General features: G+C 40.2%; 1 protein-coding gene across 3 annotated transcripts in view; it reads left to right on the top strand.

The window, feature by feature from the left end:
* Positions 1-18,785, top strand: part of NINJ2 (ninjurin 2) — a 154,240-nt gene that overhangs the window by 19,905 nt on the left and 115,550 nt on the right. Inside the window, exon 1 of one of the 3 annotated variants that reach the window (XM_078149067.1) lies at positions 52-384. The exons of 1 other annotated variant lie outside the window; for it this stretch is intronic. Coding sequence is in view for 1 of the 2 variants with exons in the window: in XM_021001714.2 (XP_020857373.1) it covers positions 11,224-11,262 (39 nt within the window). In the remaining variant the exon portion in view is untranslated. Of the gene's footprint in view, positions 1-51; positions 385-11,101; positions 11,263-18,785 lie in introns of those variants that run through there. One more of the 3 variants, XM_021001714.2, reaches the window with a different exon arrangement.

Below are 18,785 nucleotides of genomic sequence, written 5' to 3'. Positions count from 1 at the left end.
AACTGGAACATCGGGGAAGGAAACACATTGGGGGTAGGGCAGAGCACAAGAAAGAGAAAAAGGTCAGGGGTTAGCGGAGCAGGAAGATGACATTCTCAGATCAATTAATCAATAAGTATTTTAAACACTTATTATGTGCCAGGCACTGTGTCTGTGGATACAAACACAAAGAATTAAACAGATCCTATTTGTAAGGAACTAAAACTGTATTGCGAGAGATAAGTACATTCAAAAACACATATTGTTATAAGTTAGTTTAAGAGGCAGTGCACTAGCAGTTGGACAGAATCAGGAAAGGCTTCATGCAGAAGATGATGCCTGAGCTTCAGTTTAAAGAAAATGAGGGACTCTCTGAGGGGGAGATAAGTGAAGAGTACATTCCAGGTAAGTGAGACGCTCCCTGCAAGACCAAGACGGGAGTGTCATGGGTGAAGAATGGAAAGGAGCCCACTTTGGCTGCATCACAGAGCACAGGAGGGGGAGTAATGTGCAATGAAGCCAGATAGGTTGGGTCCAGGTTGTGAAGGACTTTAAAAGCTAAACAGAGTAGTTTATGTTTAATTCTACAGGCAATAGAAAGCAAGTGGAGTTGATTGAATAGAGGAGTCAGATCTGTATTTAAGAAAAATTATTTTGGCAGCAGTGTGGAGGATAGACTGGAGTGATGAGAGACCCGAGACAGGGAGATCAATTAAGGAACTGTTGCAATAATCCAGGTAAAAGGTATTGAGGGCCTGAAGGTGTTTACTATGTGTGGAGACAAGACATCAGATGGGCAAGATGACGTGAAGGTAGAAATGGAGAGGTTGACAACTGATTGAATATGGAGGGGGTTGATCTAGGATAATGCTATGATTATGAACCCGGGAGAATAGAAGGATGGTGGTACCTACCTGTGATAGAGAGGAAAATTTGGAAGAGGGGATGAGGAAGAGAGGAAACTCCTGCCACTGGCTTCAATTTTTTTTTTTCAGGAAAGGAAGAGGCAAGGTTCTCAGCTGAGAATAAGGAAGGAGGAGCAGGTGTGAAGGGTCTGAAGAGGGAAGAGAAGGTTTAAAAAAGCTTTTGCAGGGAGTGAGATAGGAAATCAATTAGGAAGGAGTAAAAGAACTACCTTGCTGCTATGATGCTCCAGTGAAATAGTTTGTTCCCAGTCTGCATAATTACCTCCAGCTTTATTCAGTAGTTTGGGAGTAGGATTGTAGAGGCAGATAGTGACTGAGGTTTGGTGAGAGAAAAATGGCAACAGAAAGGCTCAAAGAATTCAAGAGCAGAGGACAGTGGAGAGTTGAAATGGATAATTATTGTGTTTAGTTTGGAGGAAAGTGAAATCTGAGCAGGGTTAATAGCTTGAGAAAGTACTGAGGGGTGGAGGGAATGGAGGTCTTGATGAGAACAAAATACAGGTATGGGAGGAGAGTAGCATAGGAACAGGTGGAGTGATATGAGGTTGTACTTAGAGAGGGGAATATCAGAATTTCTAGTCAGGGAAATGGAGAAACTGGAACTCAATCTAGACAACTACTCAATCAACAAGCATTTATTAAGTCCTGTCCTATGCAAGACACTGTGCTAGGCACAGATATAAGTACAAATTCAAAACAGTCCCTACTCTCAAGGATTATTCTTGGGGGATGGGGTGGTTAGGTGGTGATGGTATGGTGGAATATCACGTGTTCATTTACTGATATATTGTATTGGACAAGTAAATATCAAATACGTATAAATACAAAGTGATTGGGGAGCACTAGCAACTAGAAGGATTAGGAAAGGTCTCCTGAAGGAAGTGTCATTTAGGTGAGCCTTGAAGCGACTTAGGAGTTCCATGATATTGAAGTGAAGAGTTGGAGATAGCCCATACAAAGCATGAAAGCAGAAGATGGAATATTGTATATCGATAATAAGCATGCCAATTTGTTTACTGGAAATAGAGGAGGAATGTGTATTCAACCCAGAAGGATAGATTGGAGTGTGATTGTGATGGGCTATGAACGCTAAATAAAAGAGTAGATATTTGATCCTACATGCAATAGGTAGGTACTAGAGCTTCTTGAGCAGGGTAATGACATGGTCAGACCTGTACTTTAGGGATATTAATTTGGTAGCTGTGTGGAAGATAAATTGGAGAAGGAAAGAGACTGAAAGATGAAAGGCTAGTTAGAAGACTCTTACTATAGTCCAGATGAGAGATCCTGAAGTCTGAACTAGCTGTGGAGGTGGCTGTGTAATCGGAGATAAGGGGACAGTTGGGAGAGATATTATTGATGTAGAAATGACAAGGCTTGTTAACTGATAGGATTTGTGGGAAGAAGGAGAGTGAAGAGATGAGGATGACTCTGAAAGTGTGAACTTGGGTGACTAGAAGGATGGTGGTTACTTCAATAGAATAGAGAAGTTGAGAGGTAGGATAGACTTAAAGTCATAGGAAAATGAGTTCTGGTTTGAATATGCTGAGTTTGAGAGGCCTATAGAACATCCAGGTAGCAATGTCTAACAGATAGTTGGAGATGAGACATTGGAGGTCAGGAAATGAGAGCTAGATATATGGATAGTGGAGTCATCTGCATAGAGATGATAGTTGAACCCCCACAATTATAGGGAGAGAAGAGGAAAGTTTCCAGGACAGATCCCTGTGTTCCATCCCATGCGTACAGGGCATGATATAAATCATCATCGTGCAAAGGACACTATGAAGGAATGGTCAGGAGGGAAAGATCCACAACAGACAATGGAACATTGTTACAAGAACTCAGGGAAAGAGAAATTCTCTAGTAGGAAGAAGTCAAATACTTCAGAAGTCAAGAAGGATGAGAGTTGAGAAGAGGTCTTTGAATTTGCCAATAAGGAGATTACTGATGACCTTGGAGAGGGCGGTTTCATTAGAATGGTGGTGTTGAAAGTCAGTTTTCAAGGGATTGAGAAGTATGTGGGTAGGTGAGAAAGTAGAAGCAATGAGGATAGGTAAGTTTTTATAGGAGTGTGACTGTGAAAGAAGAGAGGGCAATAATTTGAAGGACTGAGTCAAGTGAAGGTGCTAGATTTCTATTCTAGCTTCAGCCCTTTGAACTTGGGCAAAATGCTTCTCCGGGCCTGAGTTTCCTCTTCTGTAAAAGGAGAGTTTAATTTTGCCTGTGCCATCTAAGCAGCTATTAAGACTTATCCCATGATTAGGGAAGGGCAGATCTTGGTTCCAAAGGTGAGATACTTGGCAGATACAAGGGTGAGATCCCCCCAGCCCCAGCTTAACAGATGCAGAACAGCACAACACTCCTGCCCTTGGGTCTTCACCTCTCCACCTCTCCCTAATCGCAGGTCCCCCAAGCAAGAGAGTAACTATATCCCCTAAACTTAAACCAATGGCAGAAAAAGTGTGTTAGAGATGAGAGAGAGGACCCTTTGAAAGTATGGCAAGCTCATACAATACCCCTCCCTCCTAAATCACATGTGACTTTGAAAACTCCTGGTCCATCTGGAAACAAAGTAATCAATGTACAATTTATAGTTTTGGTAACATTTTATGATCCTGTTTGGGCTGAGAAAAGACACAAGGTTAGAGATTGGAGTATGGGAAGCTAGGAGAACAGATGAGAAGTACAAAACTAGACTTATGGAAGTATTGGAAACTGTATAGAAGCCAGGGTCATTAAGATCCAAGGGGATTTCGTAGCAAAATATGAGAGATTTGGGATGTCATGGGAAGCAGAGCAAAGATTTTTTTTTTTAAATAAATTATGGAGCAGCTACAGATGAGGAGACTGAGGCCAAGAGAGGAATAATGACTTTCCTAATGTCATTCCATAAGTTCTGGAGTCAGAGTAGAGCTCAGGTGTCTTAATGGCTAGTGCTCTTAAAGGAGAGTTTTGTTTAAAATAACTGTGGAAATTAGGGAAGTTGCCAAGCTGAGCTTCCAGGGGCCAAGAAGAGAGCCATTTCATTTTGGAAACAAGGTGTGGACTTGACACCCAGACATAAGGGACCTTGCTTGTATTCCCAGTCATCAAGAGAAATGAGAAAAAATTATTACTGGGGCTGGGCTAGAGATTGAAAGGAGGTGTGATGGAGGAAGGGATACCAGAAAGGACTGGAAAAACCTCAAACTCTGTGGGAACTCCTGCTGAACTGGATGAAGTGAAGGGAGTCTGTGAACTTGTGAATTATTTAGTCTGTTTATACCCTGAGATGCCTGAGTCTGCAATCATTTCATTGAGAGTGTGCTGAAGAGTACATTGTAGGGAGGGGTATGTTAGGAAACATGAAGTGAAAGGATCCATGAGCCCCTGATCTTTTGGATGAAGGTAGCAGAAGTTTACCCAGGCAACAGCAGTAGGGGAGACTGTCAGAAAAGCCTCTGTTTTGGGACTACTGTGAAGGCTTTGTTTTGTTACTGAAGACTATCTTCATATTTTTTTTCTTTTTTTTCCCCCCCTTGCTTATGAAGGAGTGTGAGAACAAGAATGGAAGAAGGGATTGGCACTTGATTATATTTAATTTAGCATTTTATTTCAGTTAGTATTGCATTGTCTTCTAATTTGTTTGAGGAGTCAATCTCCTTTCCCACACATAATTATGAATTCTTTGAGGGGACAGACTATATTATTATACTGCTTTTGCTTTCCACCCCTTCCCTGAAACTCCTCTATGCCTACTGAACTGAATTAGGAGACAGTGTGGAACACTGGAGTAGGAGTCAAAAGGTCTAGGTTTCAGTCCCACGTCATTAGCTAGCTGGGTCTACTTATCAATCATTTAAACCAACTCTTGCCTCTCCTCTTAAGTTCAGCTGTCTATTTAAGATATTACTGGCATTTCAAAATCAAACTGTACAAAATTTTACCTATTCCACCTTCTAACTTTCCTGTTTGGTGAAAGCATCACCATCTTCCCAGTCACCCAGTTTAGAAGACTTCACTTCCTCCACCAAAAAAAAAACACAAGAAAGTTTTATCAATGCTTTTTTGATGTCACTGTAACTTTCTTGTCATTCTCCCTTCCAACAGAACCCTGTCTTGTTACAAATATAGTTAAGCAAAAAACAATAACAAACCAAAATCCCAAACAAACCCTAATACACTGGCTATATTTGCAACCTATGCCACATGCCACATATAGTCTGCAGAGAGGAGGGAAGTACGTTTCATTTTTTAAATTCACAGAATGCCTACTTAAACAAATTGTTCATTTTTACAAGCATTTATGATCTAACTCCTCCCTTACATTGATCAAAAAACAAACAAAACAAAAAAATAAAACCTCCATCATAAACACGCATGGTCCAGCAAAATAAATCCCAACATTGGCCATTTCTGAAATGTCTGTCTGTCTCTGTCTTTTATGTTCATTAAGTTCATTCTGCCTTTCTGGTAGAAGATAAGTGGCACATTTCATCATCAGCCTTTTAGACATTGTGATTCAACATTGCATCGATCAGGGTTGTATTTCTCTATAATGCTGTCACTGTATACATTGTTCTCCACGTTCTGTTGTTCACTTCACTCTGCAACATTTCATAGAGGTCTTCCAAGTTTCCTCTGAAACTGCCTATTTGTTCATTTCTTATGGCATGATAATATTTTGTTATATTAATATAGAAAGGTAGATTCGTAGATTATATTAGATACACAAGACAAAACATAAGCCCAAGGACGCTGACTACTGACAAAACTTACTATGTGACAAAAAATGCTGGGAAAACAGCCTGAGAGAAATTAGTTTTAGACCAACAATTCACAACATATGACTGCAATAAGCTACAAACAGATGCATTATCTAGATTTAAACGATCATTTACTTGTTCAGTATTCTAATTTGTTTATTAGAAGAGAAATGAAGAAGCTTTCTATCACAACTATGGATGGTGGGGAGAGTTCTCGATCAAATAAGGGACAGAGATAAAATTGTTGTTTAGTTATTTCAGCAGGGTCCAACTCTTCTTGACCCCCATCTGAGAATTTCTTAGTAAAGATACTGGACTTGTTTGCTTTGCTTTTCTCCAGTTCATTTGACAGATGAGGAAACTGAGGCAAATAGGGTGAAGTGATTTGCCCAGGGTCACATCTAGTAAGTGTCTGAGGCCAGATTTGAACTCAGGAAGATAAGTCTTCTGGGGTCCAGGTCCAGCATTCTATCCACAGCGCCACCTAGCTGCCTTTGGAAATAATAGTGAAATGTAAAATGGACAATGATGATTACATAAAATTGAAAAGTCTTTCCATAAAAACAAAAACAGTGCAGTTATAATTATAACGGAAGCTTTTAACTGGGAAAAATATCTGCAGTGAATTTCTCTGGCAAAAAGCCAATATCCAAGACATATAGGGAATTGATATAAATGAATGAAAACAAGAGCCATTCCTCAATAGAAATGTAAACAGGCAGTTTTTGCAAGAAGTACAAATTATCAGCAACCGTATAAAAATACTCCAAATACTTAATAATAAAAGAAATGAAAATTTAAATGACTCTGAAGTTTCACCTTATGCCCTTTTTACTGGCAGAGGTGACCTCAAAAATGATAATTATCAGGGGTAATAGGAAGATAAACATGCTTATGCATAGCTGGGAGAGTTATGAACCAGTCTAATTATTCTCTAAAGTAGTTTGGAATAATACTTTCTATTTTTTTTTTTTTGGTGAGGCAATTGGGGTTAAGTGACTTGCCCAGAGTCACACAGCTAGTAAGTGTTATGTGTCTGAGGCCAGATTTGAACTTAAGTCCTCCTGACTTCAGGGCCAGTGCTATATCCACTGTACCACCTAGCTGCCCTGTGGAATAATACCTCAAAGTCACTAAATTGTGCATACCCTTTGTTCCATTGTATTATCACCAGGCATACACTCAAAAGAGATGTTGTGTACAACAATATTTCAAACAATCTCTTTTTTTTTATTGTTACAAAAAGCCAGAAACAAAGGGGGTATCCTTCAGTTGGGGAAAGGCCAGGTTGTAAAGGGCTCTGAATGCCAAACAGAGGAATATGTATTTGATCCTGAAGGTAACAGTGAGTTTATTTGTTTATTTATTGCTCTTTTTTTGGGGGGTGGGGTGGGCGAGGCAATCGGGGTTAAGTGACTTGCCCAGGGTCACACAGCTAGTAAGTGTCATGTGTCTGAGACCAGATTCGAACTCTCGTCCTCCTGACTCTAAGGCCAGAGCTCTATCCACTGCTTTACCTAGCTGCCCCCACAATACCGAGTTTATTGAGTAAGGAAGTGACTTGGTCAGACTTGTGCTTTAGGAAGATCAGTTTGGCAACTGAGTAGAGTATGGACTAGAAAGAGGAGACAGTTGAGGCAGAGAGCCCAACCAAAAACTATTGCAATAGTCTAGGCTCCAACTTAAGAATGGGTTGTGTCTAATTGGTAGAAGCTTAAAACGTTGCTTCCGCTAGCAATGATTTTATAAATTGTAGTATGATTTTCAGGCTAGCCCACAGGAACCCAACTAATCTATATTTGATTTCATGTTCCTACCTAAACCTCACAGCCTCCAATTTCCATGACCAGTAATTCAAGCTAATATTTTTTTTTAAACCAGGTCTGTGATATTATCAGTATAGAAATATCTGGTAATCTGCTTATGCAGATCAGTACCTTCTCTGCATCTTAAAGTTGGTTAAGTGACTTGTCTAGGGACACTCAGCCAGTATCAGACAAGGACTTACTCCAAGACTTCCTGACTCCAAGGCCAGCTCTCTGTCTATATGCTAATGGTGCCCCTTGAGTATTTTTATGTGACTGGGGACTGGGGCATGCACAGTGTATGCCAATCAGCATGCTTGGCCAGGAAAATTCAATTATGCTTTTCCATCTCATTTTCTTTGATTAATTTATTTACTGTTTCCTCCCTGGAGATCCACTCTACTTATTGGTGACTGCCTTTCTGAGACCACTATTTCTGGAAAAGCTTCAATCATGCTTCATTCACTCCTTACTCTACAGCTATTTCCTTCATAGCTTAGTCAGTGGCCTTGTCCCAGAGCCTATACTTTTCCTTCCTCCCTGACTGCATCCTCAGTTTTAGAATCACAAATTTAATTAACTCTCCTATTGTTCCTGAATGGGATGTGTCAATCTACTTACCCCACTTAACATCCTACTAACTTTCTGGTCCAGAGTGTCTATCTTTTGTGTGTTTCACACTGCCATGTTAGCCAGAAAGTCCAGTGCCTTATTTTGGCTGTTATAAACCTCTGTATGAGTAACTAGGTGGCATAGTGGATAGAATCCCAGCCCTGCAGTCAGGAGGACCTGAATTCAAATGTGACCTCAGACACCTACTACCTGTTACCTTGGGCTAGTCACTTAACCCTGTTTGCTTCAGTTCCTCATTTGTAAAATGAACTGGAGTAGGAAATGGTAAACCACTCCAATATCTTTGCCAAGAAAACCCCACATGGGGTCGTGGAGAGTCGGACATGACTGCAATGACTCAACAACAAAAATTCTCTTTACGGTTCAAGGAACTACTGATGTATGGATTTCTACTTGTGTAAGAAAGGCTGAGAGATCAAATCAGTAATGTTGTTATTGTTGCTTATGCTAATATTTCTATTGCTATTATTTCTTGTTATCTAATGAAACTCCATTTGGGGAGACTCCTTTCCTAAGCAGAAGAACTTTTTGTGTTAAGTATGGTTTACTGGAATTCTTCACATTCATGTTAAAAGTTCAGAGTTTTCTTTGAAGCACAGCCACATGTAGTCTCATAAATTTGCTTGTCAAAAAATGCCACAGGTTTTTTTCTCTTGTAATTTCTGCAAAAGATTTTGACACTCCTACCCCCCCAAGTTAACATTAGTCTCTGTCAAGGTTATCCTCAGGATTAGCATACAAGCTGAACAGACTGCCCATGCTGAGATAACTGTCACCTCTCAATGTCATCAACTATATATCATCTTTACGTGAATTTTCCCTCAGACAACTGGAGCCTAAGACTTCTGACGGTCTTGAATAACTGCCAAAGCCAAGTTGCCTCAAAACCCAATCCTGAATGTAGGAAAGACACGACAAGCTCACGATGTGCCAGCTCTGTGTTGATTCTGGGAATACAAAGTAAGGTCAGATCAGTTCTCACCTTTAAGGAGCTCACATCCTAATGGGGGAGACAATATGCAAACAACCATTTACATATACAATGCATACAGGGTAGATAGAAGGTAATGTCACAGGGAAAGCATCAGCGTTAAAGGGGATCAAGAAAGGCTTCCTGTAGAAAGTAATACTTTAGCTGAGACTTGAAGAAAGCCAGGAAAGCCAGGAGGTGAAAGGGAGGAGGGTGAGTGAGCATTCCAAGCATGGGAAACAGCCTGTAAAAATTCAAGGACTTGGAAGATTGAAGGTCTTCCTTCAGTAATAGAAGGAATAGAAAGGAGACCTATGTCGTTGGAGAGTATAGTGTGTGGAAAGGAGTAAATTGAGAGAAGACTGGAAAGGTAGGAAGGGTCTAGGTTATAAATGGCTTTAATGTGCCCTGGCTGAGTAACAAACACGTGGAAAAGACCGTCCATGAGCTCAGTTACACATTCCCAAATAATGCTCTGACATCTTCAAGAGCCCCTAAAGAGTAAGGGCCTTACAAATAAGAGCTGACATCAGAAGTGGAGCTTTTTGTCTATGTGAACAAGAGAAAGCCAGCCTCAATTTACATTGCTGCCAAAGATTCATCCTGGGACTCTCACATAAATAGATACGAGTGTAGAGAAGACTGGCAGAGGATCAGAAATTCTGTACACCCAGAAGAGTGTGCCTCTCAATCTGGAAGCACCTGCCAAGGATACCTTAGCAGTTTTTGGGTTATTTATCCAAGATCTGGCCATCTGAGTTTGAATCCTGCCTTAGATATTAGTTATATGACCCTAGGCAAGTTACTTTGAGCATTAGTTAGCTCATCTGTAAAGTGAGGGAATTGTACTTGACATCCTCTAAGGTCCCTTCTAGCTCTAAATCTATAATCCTAAGAGCCTTATTAATCTCTTGCAATAACATATTCTTCAGTAACCCTCATATATGTGAGTTATACATTGATTTTTGTTCTCATGTTTTAGAGGTACAGTGGGGAAGGGCCATGGGCAGTGTTTATCACATAACTCTTCAGGTAGAGAACATTTGCTGCTAAATGTTGGGGAACAGGCAGGAGAGCTTGATAACCTCTCTAAACTTTGGAATTAGCCCCAAAGCTAACCTAAAATAATCTGAATTTAGGATAATCTCTTCACAGGAGTACCAATGGAACTTGAAGATCGGCCATCTGTTATGCTTATGTTATGTTATGCTCTTGTTATGTGACTGATCTGCCTCCTTTTCTGCTTATACCTCTCTTTGATGATATCCTTTACTTGGTTTCATGTTCTCAATTTGTTAGTGAAGCATTACATCTTGTTTGCTTCAACTTGGTCATCTCCATTGTCGATTGGGTAACTAGCAATTCCGCATCTTCAAACAGAGGCTCCCAGGCAGAGTCTTTCTCAAGCTTTCCTACCTTAGTGTCACCTCTAGGTGTGTTCCCTCCCAGGTGCCACTAGGGCAGGTGAGGGAGACTACAGATGAGTCCTTTTGAGGAATGTCTGGGAAACCACAAACATTGGTATATTTGCAGGGAATGAGATGAACTGTGAGAAACTTTGAAGCTCCTGGCCCTTGCAAGGATGAACAGTGCTTTCTGGGACAGTCCAGGATGCTAACTGACTCCTAAGATATTCTTGCTTAGGAGTTGGTTTCTTTATCATGGAAATCTGATCTGAATCTGTGACCCTGAATTCTTTATTGGCTCCCAGAGAAGTATCCAGCCTGGGGAACATTCACATTCCTATTCTTTTAATTTTTATGAATTTAATAATAATCATCAACAATTATATAAACACAAACACTGTAATATACAAAGAACAACAACAACAAGAAAAAGGATTGTATATCACGTTCCTAATTCAATTACCCTACCACCCTGCTTCCTTTCTATTCTGTCCAGAAATAACAAGACACTGACTTTTTCCAGAACCTTTCCTGGAGGGCTGTTAAAACTTAATCTAAAAATTTCCATCCTTCTGCAAATATGGTACAGACACCTCGAGCTTGGAATGTATGTGTGTATGTGTGTGGGGGAGGGCAAGCGGAGGAACCGAGGGACAGTAACAGTTGGCAGGGCAACTTAAAGTGTCAGTCACTATTTGGCTTGGGTAGGGTAAAAGACACCAAAATGAGTGAGAAGAATGCTATTTCTTTTCAATAATGTATCTGGAAACACTTGAAGGAGAAAGTACTTACAAGGTATGAGATCTCATTGACATGGTATCTGGCTTTTATTATTAAATACTTCAAGGATACATGATTTTGCCTGAATTGCCATAACTCTGGATTACTCCCACCATCTGCCACAAAATTGTGCTGAGTGGGACCAATGAATTTATGTTATCTCAGTTGGTCCTTCATTGCAGCAAGGCAAGCATTCTATTCCTTCCTAACTGATTTGCTATCCCCCTCCCCACAGCAGCTGTTCCAGACCTCATATCTCTTCATGTCTCCCATGGCACCCACCTCCCCCACTCTCTCAGCTTAGGATCTCGCCTCATACATCCCTGAAAAAATGAGACCATTCCCTGAGAACTCTCTTTTCTCCTCATCTGAAGTCATTAAAGACATCTTTCTTTATTATTTCTTCCTTCATTTTGGTCTTAGATGAAGTAGCTCCTTTCTTTGCCAAGGCCAACACCTCTACATGCTCCCTTGATCCCATCGCATCCTGACTTCTCTGATAAATTGTCCTCACTATCCTCCCCGCTGTCTCTCATAATCTTCAATCTCTCCCTTTCTGCTGTCTCTGTCCTTCCCTCTGCTTATAAACATGTCCATGTCTCTGGTCCTTAAAAAATCCTCAGGTGATTCTGTCATTCCCCCTTAGTTATCGTCTCTTCTCTCTTCTCTCTGTTGTGGTTAGATTCCTTGAGAAAGTCATCTACACTCAATGCCTCTACTTTCTCTCCTGTCATTCTCTTCTAAACCCTCCTCAATCAGGCTTCTTACCTCAACAACTAACTGAGACTGCCCTCTCCAAAGGTACCAATGATCTGTTAATTTTCAAAAGCCTGATCCTTTTCTTACTCCTCAAACTTCTTGACCTCTCTGAAGCTTTTGGTACTGTCGTTCACCTTCTCTTCCTGGATATTTTCTCCTCTCTAGTTTTCATGATAGTGTTTTTTCTTGGTTCTCCTCCTATCTGTCTGTCTGCTCCTCAGTCTCCTTTACTGGTTTTTCATCCATGTCATGCATATTAAGTGGGGCATCCTACAAGGCTCTGTTCTAATCCCCCTTCTCTTTTCTCTCTGTACCAAGGGTTCTTAGGCTGGGGTCCATGAACTCCTTGGTTCAGATTTCAGGGAGTCTGTGAACTTGGAATTTCTAATATTTTGATAATTATATCTAAATATAATTAGCTTCCTTAGTTATCCTATATGTTTTGTTTTACACATTTAAAAGGGTTGTTGGGTTTTACCAGACTGCCAAACAAGATTCCTGCCCTCACCCCCCTATCCTGCAAAATGGTTAAGAATCCCTCTCTTTAGTATCTCATTTGGTGATCTCATTAACTCTGATGGTTCAATGATCATCTCTACAAAGAAAATTCCCAGTGTCCCTAGTCCCTCTGTTGTTGTTGTTGTTAAGTTGTTTCAGTCATGTCTAACTCTGTGACCCCATTTGGAGTTTTCTTGGTAAATATCCTGGAGTGGTTTATCATTTCCTTCTCCAGCTCATGTTACATATGGGGAAACTGAGGTGAACAGGGTTTTAAGTGATTTACCCAGGGTCATACAGCTAATGTGTATGAGGCCAGGTTTGAACTCAGTTCCTCTTGCCTCCAGGCCTGGCACTCTACCCACTGCACCACCTAGGTGCTTCTCTACTGAAATACAATTATGCAATCCTAACTGCCTCTTGGATATCTGCAACCAGATGTCCTGTAAGCACCTCAAACTCAACTTGTCCAAAGCAGAATTCATCTTCCTGCCTGCATCTTCTCTTCCTAACTTCCTATTATTGTCAAAGGCACCACCCTCCTCCCAGGCATCCACATTCTGAAACTCAGTGTTATCCTTGATCCCTCAGTTCTCACTACATGTATCTAATCTGTTGCCAGCTCTTGTTATTTCTACCTTCTCATCATCTTTTGTATACATTCTCCTCTCTTCACTTATATAGCCCCAACCTTAGTTTATTAATTTATTTATTTTTAGTTTTCAACATTGACTTCTGCAAGATTGTGAGTTCCAAATTTTCTCCCCTTCTTGCCCCTCCCTCCACCCCAAGATGGCATGCGTTCTGAATACCCCTTCCTCTAATCTGTCCTTTCTTCTACTACAACCCTTTTCTGTTATCCCCTTCCCCTTCTATTTTCCTGTAGGGTAGGATAGATTTCTATACCCCATTGCGTGTATATCTTATTTCCCAGTTGCATGTGAAAACAATTTTTAACATTTGTTTTTAAAACTTTGGGTTCCAAATTCTCTCCCTTCCTCCCTCCCAACCCACCCTCATTGAGAAGGCAAGCAACTCGATACAGGTTATACATGTGTAGTCGTGCAAAACACTTCCATAGTAGTCATGTTGTGAAAAACTAACTATATTTCCCTTCATCCTCTCTTGCCCCTGTTTATTCTATTCTCTCTTTTGACCCTGTCCCTCCTCAGAAGTGTTTAATTCTGATTAGCTCCTCCCCCAATCTGCCCTCCCTTCTATCATCTCTCCCTGCCCTCCTTCCCCCCTTATCCTCTTCCCCCCTATTTTTTGTAGGGTAACATAGAATTCCATACCCAATTGAGTGTGCATGTTTTCCCTCCTTAAGTTGAATCTGATGACAACAAGATTTGCTTATTCCCTCTCACCTTCCCCCACTTTCCCTCCACTGTGAAAGCTTTTTCTTGTCTGTTTTATATGAGATAATTTATCCCATTCTATCTCTCCCTTTCTCCTCCCAGCATAATCCTCTCTCACCCTTTAATTTTATTTTCTAGATATAGGCCCTTCATCTCCAACTCACCCTGTGCCCTCTATCTATCTATCTATCTATACATATTTTTCCCTCCAACTACCCTAATACTAACAAAGCTCTCATAAGGTATAAATATCATCTTTCCATGTAGGAATATAAACAATTCAATTTTAATAAGTCCCTTATGGTTTCTCTTTCCTGTTTACCTTTTCATGCTTCTCTTGAGTCTTGTATTTGAAATTCAGATTTTCTGTTTAGCTCTTGTCTTTTCATCAAGAGTGCTTGAAAGTCCTCTATTTCACTGATAATCTATTTTTTTCCCTCTGAAGGATTATACTCAGTTGTGCTGGTAGATGATTTTTGCCAACCCTAGTTTAGACTGTTAAAATCTCTCACCTAGACCATTGCAATAACCTTTAAACTGGTCTCCCTGCTTCAAGTCTCTCTCCATTCCAATCCATCCACCACTTAGCTGCCAAAGTGATTTTTCTAAAGTGTAGGACTGACCATGTCACCTCACCTGCTCATTGAACTCCAGTGGCTTCCTATTTCCTCCAGGATCAGATATAAAGTCCTCTCCTTTTGGCATTTAAAGATCTGTAACTTGACTGCTTCCTACTTTTCCGGTCTTTCTATTCTTTACACCCTTCTATGCACTCTAGGGTCTAGTTACACTTTCTTATTTACAGTCTTTCAACACGATACTTGATCTCCCATCTCCATGTCTTTGTAATGGCTGACCTCATACTGGAATGGACTGGGCCTCACCTCCACCTCTTAGTTTCCCTAGCTTTCTTCAAGATGCAGCTGAAATCCCATCTTCTACAGGAAGCCTTTCCCATTACTGCCAGCTGCCAGCGTCTCCTTTATCAGATTACAATCCCTCTGCTCTACATGTATCTTGCATATGTTTAGTCATTTACATGTTGTCTCCCCCATTAGAATGCATGCTTGTTGAGGACAGATACTATTTTTTGCCTCTCTTTGTATCCCCAGCACTTGGCACAGTGCCTAAAATTAAAGCACTTAAACCCCCTCCCCCATTATCATCTCATTTGATCCTTAACATGTGAGGTGAAATATTATTATTATCTACTTTTTGCAGTGGAGGAAACTGAGGCAAATAGAAATGAAGTGACTTGCCCAGGGTAACTCAGCTAAGAAATGTATTCCTGACTCTGGGCCCAGCATTCAATCCACTGTGCCACCTACTTGCCCTAAGAAAATATGAATAGGAAAAATTCAGAGAAATATGGGAAGATATATAAACTGATACAAAGTGAAGTAAGCACAATGAAAAAAACCAACATCTACAATAAGTACAACAAATAGAAAGAGCAACAACCAAAACAGCCAGTGAAAAACCAAACCCTAGAAGTCTGTGTGATTACAATGACCAAGTTTGACCTTAGAGAAGAATTGAGAAAATGAATGTTTGCCCCACTTTTTTCTTTTTATTTTGGAGAGGTGGGGGACTGTGAGTGTAGAATATCGCATATATTATGAGGTCCTGTTGATGTGTTGGTTGGTTTTGCTAAATTGCTTCCTTCTTCTTTTTTTAATTCTCTGTTACAAGCGATGATTAACTCACTAGGCAGGAAAAGAGGAGAGGGATATATTCAGAAATGAAGGCGAGGTAAAATAAAAAGTTACCAATAAAAATTTTAAAAACAAACACCCAAAAGAAATTCTTGGAGTAAATAAATATCCAGAGACAGAGACAGAGATAGAGACAGAGACAGAGACAGAGAAACAGAGAGAGAGTGCAGTTTCTCCTGGCGGAGTCGGAAGTTGTAAAAGGATAAGAGGTGAGTGGAATGTGGAGTGTGGAGACAGCAAGTTTAGACAGCTCTTTTCCAGGAGTTTGTCAGTGAAAGGAAAGAGTGGTATCAGATGATAGTTTGAGGGTATGACAGGGGCAAATGACAATTTTTTAAAAGGAAAGTTTAAGGAAATATACTTCAAGGATCCATGATTCTTATATCACAAGTAAGTTATTTTTATCATACAAGAAACAAGAGTTTAATGTAGTTCTTAGATATAGAATTTAGAACTGAAAGGGACCTTATGGAAATCATCTATTTTAAGCCAATCATTTTCCATATGCGAAAACTGATGACCAGAAAGGCTAATTGACCTGCCCATGGCCATGCAATGAGAAGGTGCACAGTCATACCATATACTTTACCGGTCCAAAACAGAACAATCCTTTGAGAACCACTGGTCCAAGGTTTAAAAACAGTTAAACAACAAAACTTCTCAATTCCTAGTCTCTGCTTATCTTTGGTCCTGGCACATTCCCTATGGGTTTTAGACAGAGACACAGGGGAGAATAATTTAGTGTAGCCCATAGCAGTGGTCTGTTTCTCTCTCCTATCTGAGAACAACCATGAAAGGAAGGGGGCAAATATTTAGTGCGGCTCTTCCAGAGTGAGCAGCAGGTGCCCTGTATTTTTAGATCTGAGTTATATATTTGCTCAGGTCAGATGAATTAGAGGGGACAGGAGCCCTGATGACCAACTCCTTTCCAGATCCAGTTTCCTTGTCTGTCACATGAGGGGGTTGGATTAGATGATCTCTAAACTTCCTTCCAACTCTCACATTCGGTCTTTGTAAAATGTTCAGATTTTTTTTTTTTAATTTAGTCTGTGGTGCTTAGCTCACCATCCCTAAGAGCCTGTTAATCATATGACCAACTGCTTGGCACTCATGCTTTATGATATTATCACTGTCAACTGCAAGTTAATTTGACTGCCAGAGAGCAAACATTCCATGTGTGAATTGGGGATAAGTATAGTGACAATGTTCTTGTTGGATTCCATGGGTGCTAATTCAATTTGTATTAGTAACAAGTGTAAATAAGGTTTCAAACAACACTCTCCTGGTAACAGAACCTTTTAGTTTACCCTCATGCCTTTATGTTTCTGAGGCTCCAGAGACTTATAATGACAACAATCATAGTTCTAGAAACCTTAGGATAGAAGGTACCTGTGGTAGAAGCAATACCTTAACATCTTTCCCCCTAGAAACTAGGATAGTTTTTCCTCAAAAGATATCAAACCATCCACAAGATGTGGCTGGTTCAGCGGACCAAAGGCTCATACTGCTAACATCTCCTCTTGGTTATCTGACTACAAAACAATCCTGAGAAGGAAGCTCTAGGCTTGTAGAAAATTCTTGGCTTGTAGAAAACAATGGAGAACTCAAATAAGGAAGCATTATCTGAATTAACTTGACATGTCCTCAGTGTCTATCCTTGTAAATGCCTCTTCTGCTATGGCTAAATAAATTTGCACTTGTTAGCTTTTGAAGACCTTACCAGAATCTTATTTTGTTCCAATATTGAACCTACACTACCAGGACACTGACCTGAGTCAGGCCCAGCTCAGAACAGTGCCTAAAAAGGTCATCTAGTCCATCTGTTCTCTAGGCTTCTGGCTTTTGGGAGGTTTGCACCTACACTATAGAAGGCATAGAATGTTTACTGTTAGGTAGAAGTACAAATCAGATCTCTGGTTCATAACTTAGCAAAAGGAAGGGAACTATTTTACAGATAACTTTTTTTGTAGAAGATCTGTCATATTTTGGATCCATAGTTATGTTATGTGGGTCCTTTCTCTACTAATGAAGATCTCAATCCTGTCATCCTTTCTCTCCTCCTTTCCCATTTCCCCCCATAAGTTTTTCATAGAGGATTTACCCAACATGCTAGAGATTTGGATCTTGTAATATCTCAGGGGTGTAATGTAATAATATCCAGCTTTATAGAACTTTAAGGTTTGCAAATCACACTTTAAAAATATCTCATTTTATCTTCACAACAACTGTGGGAGGTGGGTGCTATTGTTATCCCCATTTTTACAGATGAATTAACTGAGGCAGATGGAGATAAAATGACTTGCCCAAGATCATACAACTAGTGTCTGAAGTTGGATTTGCATTTAGGTCTTCCTGACTCTAGGTCCAGGGCACTATCCATTATACTACCTGGCTGCATCATACTTGAGCTCTCTGCCTGTTTTCTCATATTCTTGCTATTTGACAGGTCTACATGCTTTACATGCTTTGTTGAAGTCTCTTATGCTACTACTCTTAAGTAATTGTTGGCAATATGCTGTGTTCTACTTGTGCTCACCATCTGCCTTTCCAATATTATTATCACCATCATCAAAAAAGCATTTAGTAAGCAAGCACTTCCAGGTATGGGGGACCACCAGAGAAAATACCCAAAGTTGGGAGATGGAACACTGTGTGTGAGGAGCACTAAGAATGCCAGCATGACTCAGTGTATGGAGGAGAGTAGGAAAAGAAAGAAGGAGGCCAAGTTGTAAAGGACTTTAAAAGCTGAATGTGGCATTTTCCTGTTTGATCCTACAACTAATAGGGGGCCTCTGGAGTTTACTGAGTAGGGGGTAATATATCAGACTAGAATTTTAGGGAGATTACTTAGGCAGCTGAATGGAGGCTGGAGGATGGACTTAAGTGGCTTGAGGTCACTTAAGGATGAAATTGGAGAGTAAAGAACAGATGAAAAATGGAAAAAATCTGTGAAGATTTCTATAATGAACTATTTCTACATCAGTATAGTGAAGATGTAACATTTAGATTCAAATATTGTAACCCCTGATGGGCTATCTACCTAATAAAAAATTAGTGAAGAAAATAAAGTTGAGAATAGCAGGTAGACTAGATCAGAAGATGCCCTTGACACAGTGAAACAAGTTTGAGGGTATCTAGTGATCTATTCTCAGGATATCTAAAAGAAGAGACTGTGCCAATGCTTAGAAAGAATTTCAGAATTGTTATG

This window comes from Phascolarctos cinereus, unplaced genomic scaffold, assembly GCF_003287225.1.
Source record: "Phascolarctos cinereus isolate Bilbo 61053 unplaced genomic scaffold, phaCin_HiC Scaffold_1;HRSCAF=81, whole genome shotgun sequence".
Lineage (NCBI taxonomy): Eukaryota > Metazoa > Chordata > Mammalia > Diprotodontia > Phascolarctidae > Phascolarctos > Phascolarctos cinereus.
This window is presented reverse-complemented; position numbering and strand designations above follow the sequence as displayed.